The sequence below is a fragment of the Micromys minutus genome, assembly GCF_963924665.1.
Source record: "Micromys minutus genome assembly, chromosome: 10".
NCBI lineage: Eukaryota > Metazoa > Chordata > Mammalia > Rodentia > Muridae > Micromys > Micromys minutus.
In genome coordinates this window covers 65,583,743-65,599,416 of record NC_137979.1, presented here as the reverse complement: position 1 = coordinate 65,599,416, position 15,674 = coordinate 65,583,743, and the positions used below count along the sequence as shown (strand labels likewise).

Below are 15,674 nucleotides of genomic sequence, written 5' to 3'. Positions count from 1 at the left end.
GGATCTGGGGCCTGGAGCATGGAGGTCTGAGACAAGCTTCCTAAGGCTACAGAGTCAAGAACCTGTGGTCTCCAGCAAATGCAGCCAACATTACAGGCTTCCAGCCCTTTGTTTCCCACCAGTCCCAGTAATTCAGATGCCCATCTGGGTTATGCCCACCATACTCCACTTCCCTCCCTGCTGCACCCAGACACTGGGAAGGTGTCAGGGTAAGGCCCCCTTCAGGCCCCAGTGCCTGGCTCGGCAGGTGAGTCATTCTATTTACCTTTCCTGAGTGGCCTCCTGTCCCTTCATTTGCTTCAATTAGCCTGGCTCTGCCTGAGCAGCTACAGCCCACGTGGCCTGCTGTTGGCCATGTGCACCCCTCCCCCAGGGTCCTGTACCATTTTCTACATCAACTTGAGCAGAGGCACCTGGCTGACTTTCCCCACCCCCACCCTATCTCCACACTCTACTAGGTAGGCATCACAGCAATGGCCAAAGGGACCACCTAGAGGTTGACCCCAGCCCTTCTTGTATGTTCCATTCTGGACTTGCCTTTGCTCAGTAAGGCTCTGGCTTACATGGCTTAGTTAAGAGCCTGTATCACGCATACTTCCTCAAGGGGCAACTTAGGTTCAGGGTGATCCTCGAGGAAGTGGGCTTCTACCCCAAAGTGTTGCTTCAGATACGGTTCTTTCCTGGATTGCATTAGCGCTCTCCCCCTGGTGACTGTGGTGCCCATCAGAGCTGTTCCTACCTGAGCTTCCCCAGTCTCCCAAACACCTTCCCTGGGTGCTTCAAGCCCGGCTGTCCAAGATTCGAGCAGCAGCTCCTACTTGAGCTTTTTACTGAAGGAAATGGCTGTGTACACAGAACATGCCAATACACATGGGGACACTCATGACATAGTCACAGCATGGCTTCTCCATCATATCCAATCCTACTCCATCAGTGTGGCCTGTTCCAAGATAGGACAGGGTAGGGCGTGTGGACAGTGCAAGCTGCTGTCTTCGCTTTGTCTCTTCAGCCTTGGCCAGGCGTCTGGCTCTGGGTTGTCTTGTTAGGCCCTTTCTGAATCCAGCCTGGCTGGGCTCCAGTGGAGATTCAGGTGGGGCTGTCAGCCAACCTCGGGAGACTACTGGCCAGCGAGGTCTCCGCAGAGACTGGCTCACAGCCAGTCCTACTGCTGCTGCCGGCACTCATAAGCTGAAGCTTCTCACAGGGATCACAGTGACAAGGTCCTGCTGGGGCCATGTGGCTGCCATGGCTGCTGGCCATCCTTTCCTCCTGAAGAGCTTTGCCTTCTTGCCATTGCCTCCAACGCCGCAGTAGCTCTGCCTGCACCTGAAGGAGCCAGGGGTAGGGCCACTCTGCCAACCCACCTCATTAAGATCCTGCCTGGACTGCTCTGAGGTGCCCAGCCTCAATCTAAGCAGACTCAAAGCAAGGCAAGTTTCACATTGAGTTCAGCAGGGTCACTTGTCACCACCTCGTACATGGAACTCCCTGAGGGTCTAGGGGGACATGACATCCAACACATGCAGCCATAATAATGGGGTGAAGGTATGGCCGTACGAGGGCAAGGCCACCCTCAGGACCAGCTCTGATAGTTTCCCAGCTTCACTTACCTCCTTGTTGAGGAAACAGTAGAGAACAGCCACCAGCAGACCCTGGAGAAAGAGAGTGGTTAGGGACAGCACTCTAGGCCCCAGGGAGGAGGTACGGTGGAGACTCACCTGGAAGGAACTGAGGAACAGGTCAAAAAAGAGCTTGGTGGAGCGCAAGGTGCCCTGGGCATGCTCATCAGTCACAAAGGCAAAGACCACCTCGTGGACACCCAGCAGAGGGATGAGGGTCAGTGTGGACCTGGCCAGCCTGCAGGGACAGAGCTTGAGAACCCTGCCAGATCCTGGGCTTTTCCCCACAAAGGCACCGACCACCCAACCCCACCCCTCTCCAGTCTAGACCCCTTGCCCTTGCCCACCGGAACTTATAGTCAGCATAGTGCATCTGACGGGCGCGCAGCTTGGCCACAAGAAGATGGATGATGCGAACAAAGATGAAAAAATTGATCTGTGTGAGGAAGACAGACATCAGGGGCAGCCTGAGCACCTCCTGTGTTCTGTGTGGCCCTAGGTCCCTGCTACAGGTGAGGCTGCTGCCAAGTTAGCCCTGGACACATGGCACTGGGGCTGGCAGGCATTCCACCAAGAATGGGCAACCTGACCCACAGCCCAGTGTGCACAGGCTCTTGAGTGAGTGCTGGAAGTACCCACCCTCCATCCTCTGGCTGAGGAAGGAAAGACCTGGGAGAGCTAGGCCAGTGGCCCTTTCTCTGCTGATGCAGCAGGGGTCTTATTTCCTCACCAGTATGGCCAGGAAGACAGGGATACGCAGGATCCACCAGAACCCCATGTTGTTGTTGCTGGTCCAGCACCTGCAGGGACCAGTTGCTCACTTACTGGGGATGCCACTCTCTAGCCCCTACCCCTCCCTATCTGCTGGGATTTACTGAGTGCCTCTGGAAAGGAGAGGACAGGGTCTTCACTGAAACCCAGGTCCAGACACTGGATTCACACTTCTCTAGCCTCATCCCCTCACCAACTGCTCCAGCCCACCCTATCAGCTCATACTCACTGGACATTCTCAAATAGACACTTGACCACCACCCAGGGGATGACAAACAGCAGGGGTGCACCTGTGGGAAGCAGCAGCTGTGGTCCTGTGGCTCTGGTTAGCTTCCTTCCCCATTCCCCCAGCAAGCCTACTCACCCCAGCCAATGCCCAGGTAGAGGGAAAAGAAGCTCTTCTCGGAGAAGGTGGCAAGGCTCAGCAGGCTGTGCAGGTACACACCCTCTATCAGCAACCAGCAGTAGTTGGCTATGATGCCGTACTGCATGATCACTGTGGCCACTCGGCAGCCAGCCACCGCCTGAGCAATGTGAGGCATGAGTGGGGTTCACGACACCCTGCCACCCCACACAGACTGGGAGCAGTCAGATCTGGGCTCACCCCATCACTGAGCCAGACGCTCACGCTGAAATCATCTCCAATCTTCTGGCTGTAGCGTGTCTTGAGCAGCCAATCAATGACCAGCACAGAGCCAGCCTTGAGCACAAAGGAAGCGAACAGGTTTCCGTGGATATAGTTTCTGGTGCAGTGCAGCTTCCTGTATGGTGGACGAAGTGTCAGCACCACCCCTGCCCTGTCCCTCTGCCCCACCACCACCACAACGGGTATTAGCTAGGAGTGACAGCAATGTACCTGAGGCCCAGCAGGATGACCAGCGCAAGAAGCAAGGCCCCCAGAGACAGACTGTAGCCCACAGTGTACATCACCTGGTAGCTGCTATACATCTTGGCCACCCCTTTCTGCAAAGCAGAGGCGGAGTAGGGCTGAGCAGTGCCATATCCCCTGGCTCCACACAGCCCCACTGTGACACCTCCCCATACTCCCCAGAGCTGACCTGGACCTTGATCTCTTCTTCGTCCATCTGACACTGGGAGGCGTTGCGCCATGGCTGCCCCCGTGGCCCTCGAACCCACTGCCCATCGGGCCCACACCTCTTGAACACGAGGCGGTGCTGCACTAGGACATGGGTGCAAGCTCTGGTCAACCACTCCCAGGCTCCGCCCCCTTAGCTTCCCAGGCACTCCACTGTTACCTTTGTGGTACCAAGGCAGGTACCAGGGGCAGGAAATGTTGGCAGTGGTGTTGGGAGGGGTGTCAGGCCAGCAGGAGTACTTGTCGAAGGTTCTATTGCAGACTAGCTCTGCAAAGGTGAAAGATGGAGGAGGATGGAGGAGGGACCATCCCTCCTCCCTGAGCATCCCTATCACTTCACTGAGCCTGCATCTAAAGGGGCTGTCTCCCTGATGTGGGCCACAATGGGCATCCCCTGGCCAGTTATCCTGCCTTCTAGACTCCACAACTACCCCTCTCTCCAGCCCAGCAACATTTGTGTTTGCCCAAGGCACACGTTTCCTCCAAAACATCTCAAATGTACACCAAACCCACTTTGGGTCTTTCCTCTCTATGTCTTCTTTTTTAAAAAATATTGTAAAAGATTTTTACATTTATTTATTTGTTTGCTCATTTGTGTATTGTGTGTGCACAAGCGCACGCACTCAGAAGCATCATGTGTGTACACCACCATATAGGATCATAGGACAGCTTGCAAGAATTGTTTATCTGGGCCCCAGAGCAAGAGTCTTCATCCGCTGAGCCATCTCACCGGCCCCTCCTGCCTGGTAATTCATTTCTTTCCAGATGCTGATCTCCAGTTTGGTTGGCACCCTTTCCAGGCCCAGCAATTGCTCCCATATCTTTCTCCCTCTTGGCACCCACCCTGTCCCTCTTCACTGTCTGCCCAGTGTGAGCGATGACAGCAAAGACATCAGCTAGGGATGAGGGCATCCAGCAGCAGGAAGGACAGCATCCCACGGCAGGGAGGGAGAGCAGAGCATACCAACAAAGAGGCAGTTCCTCATCCCTACTGATTCCTGAACATGCAGCCTTGGGGAAGCCACTGCCTCTGGAGGTCAGTCACCTGGCCTATAACTGACTGGACATTATAAAGCCATCATTACTACTACTACATCCCCATAAGGACGCCGACTGCACATTCAGGCAGAGTGACAGGACACAGGAGTCTGTACGTGCGACTCACCAGTAGGTGGGGGCAGCAGGCTTAGGTTGTGGTGGCATTGGTCACTATAGAGTTTCCACTTCTCAAACAAAAAGTCCATTACCTGGGCAGAGGGTGGCTTTGGCTGGGAAAGACCAGAGAACCGTAAGCACTTGTGTGAAGAGCAAGCAACCCTCTGAGCAGGGCATGGGGTGCACAGTGCTCACCAGACAGGACAGCACCAACAGCAGTAGCAGCAGGTGGGGACAGTGGAGCCGGGTGAAGGGCATGCCTCTGGGTAGCCACCCCCCACATCTGGCAGAGGTGGCACGCCTGGGTCCTTGGGGCGTGTGCACCTCTCCTCAGGCTGCAGAGAACAAGAATAGTGGAGTCTGGAGAAAATCTACAGAGCATCCTGTTCCCCAAAACCAAGCCTGTGATCCTAAGGCCTCCTGATAGCTGAGGTGTGGGGAGGAGACATGTGAGTTACTCTCCGTGCCAATTCAGAAGAGACAGGTGACTTCGGGCAACTGTTTTCCTGCTGCACGGGGTTGGCTGGCTGAAAGCAATGACCTCCCTATCTGGTCATCCAAATATCTCAGAGTGGTACCTCAACTCAGCCACTACCTCCTTCCTCTGTTACGTTGTCCTGGCCTAGACATCTGTGCCTATTCTTAGCCCTTGGGAAAGATGACTAGCCAGGCAGTCTGACCTGGGATAAAGAGAGTGATGGTATGGTGCCCAGGCCCATCGACGCTTGGCCCTTATTACAGGGCAGCTTCTAGCCAGGGCCCAAATGAAGGACACCTCTGCCTGTTTTCTGCAAGATGTGGGATGGCCAGTGACAGGTCCTGGGCAGTAGAAACCACGAATGTCAGCTACCTTCTTCTAGCTGCCTTTGGAACAAAATGTGGAGCTCTCAACTCCTCCAGCCCCATGTCTGCCTGGATGCTGCCATGCTCCTACCTTGATGATAATGGACTGGACCTGCAAGCCAGCCCCAATTAAACGTCATCTTTATAATAGTTGCCTTGGTCATGGTGTCTGTTCACAGAAGTAAAACCCTAAGATAGGTCTGATGGATTCTCATGGCAGAAAAGCAAAGAGCCTCTTGGGGCCTATAAGAAGTCAAACTACAAGTTCCTAGGGCTGAGACGGGCGTCTGTCCTGTGTACCCACAAACAAAATATACAAGATAGAGCCAGGTATGGTGGCACATACCTGTAGTCCTAGCACTCAGGAGAAAGAAGCAAGAGTTCTATCCACAGTTCAGTGCCAGCCAGGACAACATACAACGGGGTGAGGGAAGAGAAGGTGGGGATGAGAGGGAAGAACCCAACTGTCAGAAAAGCAGACCCAGGGCTGGAGAGATGGCTCAGCGGTTAAGAGCACTGACTGTTCTTCCAGAGATCCTGAGTTTAAATCCCAGCAACCACATGGTGGCTCACAACTATCTGTAATGGGATCCAATGCCCTCTTTTGGTGTGTCTGAAGACAGTGATACCCGTATACATAAAATAAATAAATCTTTAAGAAAAAGAAAAACAGAAAAGCAGACGCCTGGATTTCAGCCTGCTGTGATGAGCCCGGTGTAGTTCTAGAATCAGCAACCTGATAGGCTCCCTTTCACTTCTCCCCTCCTGTACCTATACCTCCTTCAGTCATACCTGGCTCGCAACCTAAGGGACTCCTGAGCCTAGCTCTTGGTCAACAGGGTCTGGCCAGAGGCAAGATCCAGGGTTTCAGATCTCTGATACCTAAACCTCAGGGCAAAATACCCTCAGAGTAGAGGGTCCTTGCTGGGGACAAAGCAGCAGACAGGTTGAGGAGAAAGCAGTTCAGGTGTCCCTACCTCTGAGGTCACCAAGTGGCATGACTCTCCTGATATGCATCAAACCATCCCAGATTACTAGTGTGCTGGGTATGGAGAAGCCAGAAGCTGGCTCTTCAAACACAATACACCTGACCTCCACCCCAGAGATGCCGGGGTCTCATAGAGACCTCAAACAGGAAGGGTAGAGATGGGAAGGCTTCAGGGCAGAGTGACAGTGATAAGGGATGATCGACGTGGGTAGATGGAGAGTAGAGATGCAGGGAAGGGGCATGGCAGGGAAGGATATGGTCCAAGATCCTGCAAGGATGAAGAACAAGAGAGTAAGGGAAGATGGTCCTTAGAGCCCAGCTCTGCCTCCACAGCCCAGTCAGAACATGTAAATGTTCAATAGCCAGGAGGCAGAGGCAGGAGCATCTCTGAGTTTGAGGCCAGTCTGGACTACATAGTGAGTTCCAGGACAGCCAGGGCTACACAGAGAAACCCTGTCCCTAAAAACAAAGCAGCAACAACACCAAAAAATCCCCAAATAAGTGAATAACCAAGATCAGCAGAGGTGAGACTGAGATCCTTGAGGACCTCCTTCCACGCACAGTTGAGCACACAGACCATAGTGGGCGGGCTCATACCCACTGGGTCCCGTGACCTCTCAGCGAGTTGAGTCCTGTGAAGAGAGCAAATGTATGAAGACCAACACGGCACCTTTCCCTTTCCCCAACAGAGAGTGGTCTGTGTCATCAGTAGGCTAGGATTGCAAGCTCTGTACCCTGTGCAGACAGAGCCCATCAACTCTGATAAATACTCAGGGTGACAGGCAGCCAGGTGTGGGCGCTGTGTCTGGAGCTGCAGGTCTGGCCCTTTTTCCACCTTATTACCCTCCCCAGCAGGGAACAGATGGGTGTAAGGGACAGTAGACCAGACCCTACCCTCTTCCCTTCTTGAACCAGGCGGCTGAAATCTCTCAGTGAGACCCAGCTATAGGTGAAGTAAGGAAGATGAGAGAGCCTGAATCCTTAAGATGTCAGCCTGTATTGCTTTTAGATCACGCCCCCTTCTTCACAGCACATATTTGACACACCAGCCACCTGGACTGGCATTGTCCCATGACACCACTGCCCCCAGCAAGCTCCAACAGGACAAAGGACACTTGGGTGTTTGCAGTGTGGCCACCGATTTTCTCTGCAGGTGGCCGAGGGTGTGAAATAGATGGCCCAGTGGCCAGAGGAAGGCATCATGGGAGGGTGGTAGGGTGTGGGGGGGTATGGGGGGGTACTGTTCTATGTTCCTTAGGCGCCAAAGTTGGAAAAGTAGCAACTTTTTTTTTTTTTGATCTTAGAAATCCCCAGAGTTATTAACTGGAAGGGTGTTTTAGTCAAAACAGAGAAACTAGACCAGGTCATAGTCCTGTGGCAGGGACTGGATCAGGGGCCACAGACTATGACAAAACCTCATTCCTCCCCGGAAAGGGGGCGGGGATACCCACCAACTTGGGCGAGCTCAGATTCCCCCTTCTATGTCTCCAAGACAGAACAGCAAAATATCCCTGGTTGATCCTCGGAGGATGCGAGAACCCAGAGGTGAGGGATCAGTCGGTTCGCGACAGAAAACTTCGCAGGTCTGAAGTGGGAAGGGGGGGGTCTCTGGGGAGCCGGGAGCAAAACAAGGGCAGTGACCTGCGCTCCCAGGGGTCAGAGTAAAAAATTGTGAGCTGCGGAAGAAGAACCCTCCGTGCACGGTGCCTACACATGTCGCCGGCAAGACTGGAACACTGCTAGGAAGTCCTAGAGATCCGGGACACATAGGAAGGTAAAGCGAATCCATCCGAAGGGGATGAACAAGCCATTGGTGTGTGAGGGGCTGGAAGCCAGCGGACGTTGAGCGTGTGATGAGGCAGCAGGATCCACGCCTGCACCCACACTCTCCCACCTCCCAGACTGCGCTCCCAGAGACCAGAAAGAAGGAGAAGTTGAGACCCCTAACCTGCCGGAGACGGTTAGGGAATCAGGTGACACTAACCGTGGCAGTGGGACACATTTCCCCGGCCTGAAAACTAAGGTGTTAGACGGGAGCCGAGAACCCCGACACCAAAGACCCCAGGGACAGCTGGCTTGCGTCCAGGCCTGAGGGCCAGTTCCCGGCTCCCCTCTTCTGCGCGCCCAGGTCACGCTGGTGCTTCAGCACCCCACAGACCACCTGGGACTGTCCCCTCGGGGCCCGACCCTAGTGCTCACTGTGCTCAGTCGCCGGGGCCAGGACTGGGCTCCTCGAGGTCCTCGAGCGCGCTCCGATCTGGGGGCGGGCGGCTACTGGTCTCCGCAGCTCTGAGACCGGGGTCGGCGCCAGCTCCGCGCCAGCCAGCCGCTAGCAAACTTTCCAGCGGCGACGCTGGGCGGCGGCGAAGGGGGAGGGAGTGGGGGCGGGAGCGGCCCGCGGGGGAGGGGGAGAGATGAGGGTCCGCGCCCGCGCTTAGTGCAGCCGATCTGCACCGAGTTCCCAGACCCTCTCCCGGTGCCGAGCTTGCCCTGCAGATCTGCATCCCGCGCACTCACTCCCCCTTCATTCTGGCACACAGGAGCCCGCCCTGACCCGGATCCGACCCCATGGGTCCCTTCCAAGAACCCTCACCAGGTCTCTGTAACCTTGAGGATCCAATCTTGCGCACCCTGGACTTCAGAGAGCCTCCGCGGGCGATTCCTGACCTGGCAGGTGCGGGTCCTGGTGGGTCCGAGTTCGCCAAGGGAACAACATGTGACTCAGAGCGCCCCTTTCGCTCGCAATGTCCACCATCCTGGGGTCGCATCATTGCGTTCCGGTTTGCGGTCTTGATTTTCCAGAAGGATTAAGTCTCTTACTTAACCACATCTGGCTCCTGGGTGGAAAATGGCAGCAGTCACACAGGCACCGTGAGTGGTAGTAGAGGTGGGGGAGGTCAGGGTATATGGGACGCTCTGCAGGTTTCAGACAACGTGATCTACTAAGGGTGCCTCTTAGAGCTTTTCCAGGTTACATGCCCTGTGGACCCCAAGCAACACCACTCATTCGACAATCTACTAACCTGGCCTGACCGCACTTCCCACAGCCCTTTCCTAGATACCTCCTTTTCTAGGGAGTCAAATGTTCTGAGCCGCAGGCCTGCCTTTCGCCCCTAGACCCTGGAGAAGACATTCTCCCGAACTCCACTGCTCCACCCCATAAGCCCTGGAGCATTGCTTCATCTCCCCTCCTGCCCAGTGACCTGAGGGTCAGAAACTCCCATGGGTGTTTTTTGGGCTTCCACTTCTATGGCTTCTTCTCATCCTGTAACACTGAGGGTCATGGCGCTTTCTAGAAAGTTCTCTGTGTAGCTGTGGCTTTCAGAACGGGTTCTCATATTCTCCATCTTTCATGGAGATACTCCCTTCACACTTCCGGTCTCTAGACCAGTCCTCTGAGCCCCAAGTCTCCAATGCCTGTGTCCTCTCCTCCACCTCTTACCTGCAGGTCATCTACTAAAGAACTCAAGGCCCCTCTTGGGAAGCCAGTCTGTTACCAAGTGTCTCTTTCATCTGGAACACATATGGTCTCTTCTCTGTCACCCACTGACCCTTCCTCAGAACTCCCCATGGGCCTTGGTTCCGTTCCTTGTTCAGATGCTGTGCTTTTCTGGGATTTCATTTCTATCTTAGGGGATGTTGGGACCTTTGTCCCAACCTATGGGTCCTCTCACTGGTGAGCTGGTCCACCTTCCAGTGCCTAGTAGGCAACTCCTGCTTTGTATAAGTCTCTAAGGTCCACAGGAAGATCCTGCCTGCATTCAGGACAAGGGATGCTCCTGGGGGCTCTGTCTTCTGTTTCCCTATTTTCCAAAGAGTCCACCAGACATCCTGACAGGGAGCTGCCCTCTCTGTTTTGATCCAAGCAATAGTCAGAAGGCAAAGGTTAGAAGGCAAAGGCCTGTTTGTTTCCGCTACCCTGTGGGGGCCACTTGTGCAAGGCTGAAGGATAGATACGGCCCCTCCTTCATTCCGGGCCTGTTCCCCTCCCTGGGACACAGGCTGGAGCATTGAGCTCCACGGCCAAGGTCTGCCCCTCTGTGACCCCTAATGAGACTTAGGGACTGGACAAGGGGTACCAGGAACTCTGCACCAGTGTGGCACTGGGCTGGAGGTGCTAGGCCTAGTGGCCAGGGCACAGTGGGAGCAGGCTCTGGTCTGCAGTTGCCTCTGTCTAGGTTCTGTGGCTCAGCTGGACTTCCTGCACCTCAAGGTGAGTCTTCCCTGGAGGATGCAGGACTTGCTTTTTGTAAGGACCTTTCGGACAGACTGGGGACAGGGCAGCAGAAAGAGGCCAGGCCAAGAGCATGGGAGAGCAATGCCCGGGCTGGCTGCAATGAGGCTGACCCCTGATGAGCTCTCTGTTTACCTCCCTGAAGTCTCCTGAAAAACAGTGACCTCCAGGTCACTGAGAGACCCTGTCACTGTCACAAAGGAGGAAGGCAGAGAGTGATAGAGAAAGACACCTCTGACCACACACACCTCTGACCACACATACCTCTGACCACACACACCTCTGACCATACACACCTCTGACCATACACACCTTTGACCATACACACTGGCACAGACATGTGCAAACACGTACACACATTCATATGATAATTTTTTTTGAAACAGGGTCTCTCTCTCTCTCTCTCTCTCTCTCTCTCTTTCTCTCTGTAGCCCTGGTTGTCCTGTAACTTGTTACATACACTAGGCTAGCCTCTGCCTCCTGAGTGCTAAGATTAAAGGCATATACCACCACACCCTTAAAAATAAAAAAAAGATATGGTTTAAATTAATTAATTTTATGTGTATGGGTTATTCTGTCTGCACGAATGTGTATCCCATGAGTACCTAGTGCCCCCAGAGGCCAGAAGAGTGTGTCAGATTCCCCTGGAACTAGAATTATACACAGTTATAAGGCCCAATGTGGGTGTTGGGAACAGAACTCAGATGCTATGGGAAAACATCCAGTGCTCTTAACCACGAAGCTATCTCTCCCGCCCTTAATAATTAAAAATTTAGAAATACCGTTTGGGGGCTGCAAGATAGCTCAGCAGGTGGCTTGCTTGCCGCCAAGCTGGAGGAACTGAGTTCGATTCTTGATCCCTCATGGTGGAAGAAGAGAGCTAGCCACCTCGAGCTGTCCACTGTAGCATGCGCAAACCACACCCAACACATGCATAACTCAATTACAATAAAGAAATAGATGTAAAATTCTTAAATTAAACAAGAATTCAATTTGAGCACAAGCGTGAGCACAGACTCCTCAGCCTCCATCTGTCTTAGCTGCTCCCCCTACCCTTGTCTGCCTTCAGCAAGCATCTTTTAGGTTGATGTACCAGAGTCCCCTGAGCCACAGGACGTGCTCTGAGCACAGCAGACTGAGGTCCTATTGCAAGGACCCTAACTGAAGTGTCCCTGCCCTTGGCCATTTAGCTCTGAGTTCTTCATATCAAAAGACATAAACAGAGTAGAGCTGAGAATGAGGGGGGAGGGGCCTTCCCACGTGTAGCCAGCCAGTGTCTCTGGACCAGGGGACCCAAAGGCGCCTGTCCTCCGTTGTCACCATTAGGGGTTCTTAGGGAGAAGGACTTCTCAGGAAGTACGGCACTTTGTGTTCCAGGACAGGCTGCAGATTTGGTCAGAAAACATGAGATGTGGCAATTCAGGGAAAGAGGCAAAGATACTGATGCAGGGGCCACCCTGACACAGCAGATTTGTAGTATTGCCTTCTAGAGACATCTTGAGTTCTCGGTCCCTCCCTCCCTCCCTCTCCCCTTCTCAGGATCTCAGATACCACAAGCCAGCCTTGAACTGTCGATGTGGGATGTGGGTGAGATGACTTTGAACTACTGATCTTCCCACTAGCACTTGCCGATTGCTGGGATTCCAGGCATTCTCCACCATGTCTGGACTTCTTTCCCAGTTCTGTTTTCGGCCCTGCTGGAGTGGAATCGGGGCTTGGTGCATACAGACCGTTGCTGAGCTGTCTTCTAGGTCCCTTATTGTAGTAGTTTAATACTTTTTTTTTTTTTTTTTTTTTTTTTTAATGACAAGATCTTCTGTAGCTCAGGCTGATGTCAGAAGTTCAATGTAGCTGAAGACATCTCCTCCAGCCTCCTTTTGTACCTAAGGATAACCCAGGGCTATGAAGTTCAGGCTGCCTGGGTAAAAAAGATTTATTTTGTTAACTAATGTGTATGTATATGTATCTGTGTGTGTCTATGTGTGGGCGCACACAGGTACATGAAAAGTCTGGAAGAGGACACTGGATTCCCTGGAGTTAGCAATGGTGTTGGAAACCAAACATTGGTCCCCTGAAAGAGCAGAAAGTTGTCTTAATTGCTGATGATCCTTAATTAATTACAGGCTGGGGACCAAGTGTTCCAACGTCCGAGACTATGTGAACATCTCAAACCACCTATGTACTTATAAAGACAGCACAAAGGAAGCGAGTCAGGGCCTCACACGTGCTGGTCAAATGCTCTACCACTGGACTAAATAAATCCCCAGCCCTTTTTAATTTTTTAATATTTATGTATGTATGTATTTATTTATTATATATGAGTACACTGTAGCTGTTTTCAGACACACCAGAAGAGGGCAATGGATCCCATTACAGATGAATGTGAGCCACCATGTGGTTGCTGGGAATTGAACTCAGGACCTCTGGAAGAGCAGTCAGCACTCTTAACCACTGAGCCATCTCTCCAGCCCTAAAAACATGTTTTTAATTCTTTTCCTATTCAATGCCTCCACCCCTGTGGATGTAACTTTTGTTCACCTGATGCTTTTGTGCCTTGGAGGTTTCTGCCTCCGTCTGCAACCTAGGTCTAGTCCTGGAAGCTTCTAGCCCCCATACAATCTTATCTAACATGTTTTCAGGCTCTGAGACTGAATAAGTTCCCCCTTTCTAGTTCTTTCTGAACTCTGGCTGGCTGGTCAACTCAGCTGTTCTGGCTTAAACTCCTCTCCATACTGACTGATTCAATCTGGCTTCTCTTGGTCTCTCCTGAATTGCTCTGCTTGACTTCAAACTAACTCTAGCAATGTGTTCTAATTTTCTAGCTTCTCATTCTCTGGCTCATTCTGTCTTTACCTGTGTCTAGCTTGTTCTCTTTGAAACCTGTCTTTGTCCAGCCCGGGGATCTTTCTCCTCCTCTCTCTCTCTCTCTCTTGGGCAAATCCTATTCTGTCAAACTTTCTCTGATTTGTCATTTTGCCTGCTACTCAATTAGACATCACTTTCAAACATGGATACTTCCTTCTACAAACTTTACCTTCATTTTTTGGGACTAAAGGTGTTTACTAAGGCCATGTCTGTATTCCAGCCAGAGAGATTAAAGGTGTGTGCTAAGGGCTGAACCACACCACAACTAGAAAAGTTGTTTGTTTGTTTGTTTGTTTGTTTTTCTGGTATGCAATCTCGGGGTTAACACTGTGATCAAATATCCTGTAACACAGCCCCCGTTTTTTGAGACAAGGTTTTATGTAGCAAGGGATGTACACTACATCAGGTGCAGTGGTTTGGGTAACATGTGTCCCATAATCTTGGCTAAACACACTTGATGGTGCTGTTCCAGGGGTGCAGGAGGTGTGGCCTTGCTGGAGGAAGTGTATTGCCAGAGCGTTCACTCTCTCTGTTTCCTGTTTGCAGTTAGAGATGGAAGCTTTCAGCTGCTCCTGCTGCGGCTACCTTTGCCTGGAGTGACCAATTCTTTTTCTCTCTGGAACCATAAGCCCAAATAAACCCTGCCTGGCCTCACAGTCTTTTGCCACACCGTTAGACAATAACTAATATACCTGGGGTGAAATTCTACTTCAGGGGGCTGGAGAGATGGTTCCGCAGTTGAGAGCACTGGCTGCCCTTCCAGGTTCAATCCCCCACACCCACATGGCTCAGACCCAACTGCAACTACAGTCTCAGGGAACCCAGTGCCCATCTGATTGTAACTCCAGTTTTGAGGAATTCAGAGGCCTTGGGCCTTGTGGACACCCGCATTCACATACATATCCACACATGTACACACAATTAAAAATGAAATACATCTTTTAAAACCTTTAGAGCATAGGATCTCCCTAAGTAACTCAGGCTGGCTCAATTCCTGGTTGAAGCAATACTACTTCAGCCTCCTGTGAAACTGGGGCTGTCGACCACTGCTGCACCCGGTTCCAGTTAGGGTCACGCCATAGTATGTCTTTAGATTGGCAGTCTAGAGAAATGGGTCAAGTCTGTGGTTCCATTCCAGCTTGGATTACACAGTGAACCCCAGGCCAGCCTGGGCTACACCGGAACACCCTGGACAATGGTGGCAGATACTTTTAAACCCAGCCATCAGGAGGCAGAGGCAGGTGGATCTCTGTGAGTTTGAGGCCAGCCTGGTCTACAGAGCCAGTTCCAGGACAGCCAGGGCCACACAGAGAAACCCTGTCTCAAAAAGAAAAAAACAGATCAGGGTGCCCGGTCTTCTCTGTCGCTAGGAAGTGGGCAACCGGAGGGAAGATGGTTTACATCTCAAATGGCCAAGTGTTGGATGGCCGGAATCAGTCCCTATGGAGATTGTCTTTCATAACAGATTTTTTTCTGGGGAATAGCAGAATTTTTCAGCAAGATGTGTAGAAAAGAAGAGGCTACGGGAGCCCCTCTGATTCCAGATACGATGATGGAAGAGGGTCACCAAGAAACTCTCCATGAAGAATGGGTCGAATGAGTCACCGCCTTGGCCCCAGCCCTCCTCCAATGGCTGGTGGATGAGGAAGGTAAATGTCTGCTCTGAGAAGCAGACAACTAGACATACACGTGCGTAGAAGGAAGCCATCAAGAAGTGGAGAGCGGCTCATGCAGGGAAGGTGGTGTATGTCCAAACAAGGACTGCTCTGTGTCCTCACAGATGGATGAGGTCATGCTGGGAACTCCCTCTGCAGGATCTGGCCTGACTGACATGCATTTCTATAAATGTACATGTTTGTCTCCTTATCTTTTTTGTATATACTAAAGTATTAATATAGATTTAAGAAGTAAATATTTTTAGGTTGCAAAACTTGATTCTTCATCTTTATATGATTATACCCAAAATCTTTGATCTGGAAGAAATAAAGGCCATGTCCTGAAGAAAAAAAAAAAGAAAGAAAGAAAGAAAATACTAGGGCTGGAGAGATGGCTCAGTGGTTAAGAGCACTGACTGTTCTTCCAGAGGTCCTGAGTTCAATTCCC

The 15,674-nt window shown here is 52.1% G+C and overlaps 1 protein-coding gene and 1 pseudogene across 4 annotated transcripts; one reads left to right on the top strand and one right to left on the bottom strand.

The window, feature by feature from the left end:
• Positions 1–878: 878 nt before the first annotated feature.
• Positions 879–9,585, bottom strand: GCGR (glucagon receptor). Of its 3 annotated transcripts, XM_080922253.1 has the most exons (15): positions 9,496–9,585; positions 9,066–9,309; positions 4,837–4,976; positions 4,652–4,754; positions 3,647–3,754; positions 3,449–3,570; positions 3,247–3,353; positions 2,995–3,151; positions 2,755–2,914; positions 2,620–2,680; positions 2,350–2,419; positions 1,967–2,055; positions 1,719–1,857; positions 1,611–1,652; positions 879–1,326 (listed from the first exon to the last, which is right to left on the bottom strand). In XM_080922253.1, the coding sequence occupies exons 3-15, from the start codon at positions 4,897–4,899 to the stop codon at positions 1,087–1,089; spliced, it is 1,461 nt and encodes a 486-aa protein (XP_080778379.1). In that variant the 5' UTR covers positions 4,900–4,976; positions 9,066–9,309; positions 9,496–9,585; the 3' UTR covers positions 879–1,086. The 3 variants fall into 3 exon arrangements, with proteins under 3 accessions (XP_080778379.1, XP_080778380.1, XP_080778381.1); XM_080922254.1 differs by lacking the exons at positions 9,066–9,309; positions 9,496–9,585 and adding an exon at positions 8,672–8,845; XM_080922255.1 differs by lacking the exons at positions 9,066–9,309; positions 9,496–9,585 and adding an exon at positions 5,831–6,082.
• Positions 9,586–14,963: 5,378 nt separating this feature from the next.
• LOC308426661 (selenoprotein K-like) lies at positions 14,964–15,215 on the top strand (annotated as a pseudogene). Its single transcript has one exon. The product of its transcript is annotated as a selenoprotein K-like (transcript).
• The last annotated feature ends 459 nt before the right edge of the window (positions 15,216–15,674 follow it).

Excerpts from the sequence above, each read along its gene's own strand:
- GCGR (XM_080922253.1), bottom strand. The coding sequence starts at position 4,899 with ATGCCCTTCACCCGGCTCCACTGTCCCCACCTGCTGCTACTGCTGTTG. Across the intron at positions 2,056-2,349 it reads CTGTCTTCCTGGCCATACTG|ATCAATTTTTTCATCTTTGT; the intron begins GTGAGGAAATAA and ends TTCCTCACACAG. Across the intron at positions 1,653-1,718 it reads TGTTCCTCAGTTCCTTCCAG|GGTCTGCTGGTGGCTGTTCT; the intron begins GTGAGTCTCCAC and ends CTCTTTCTCCAG.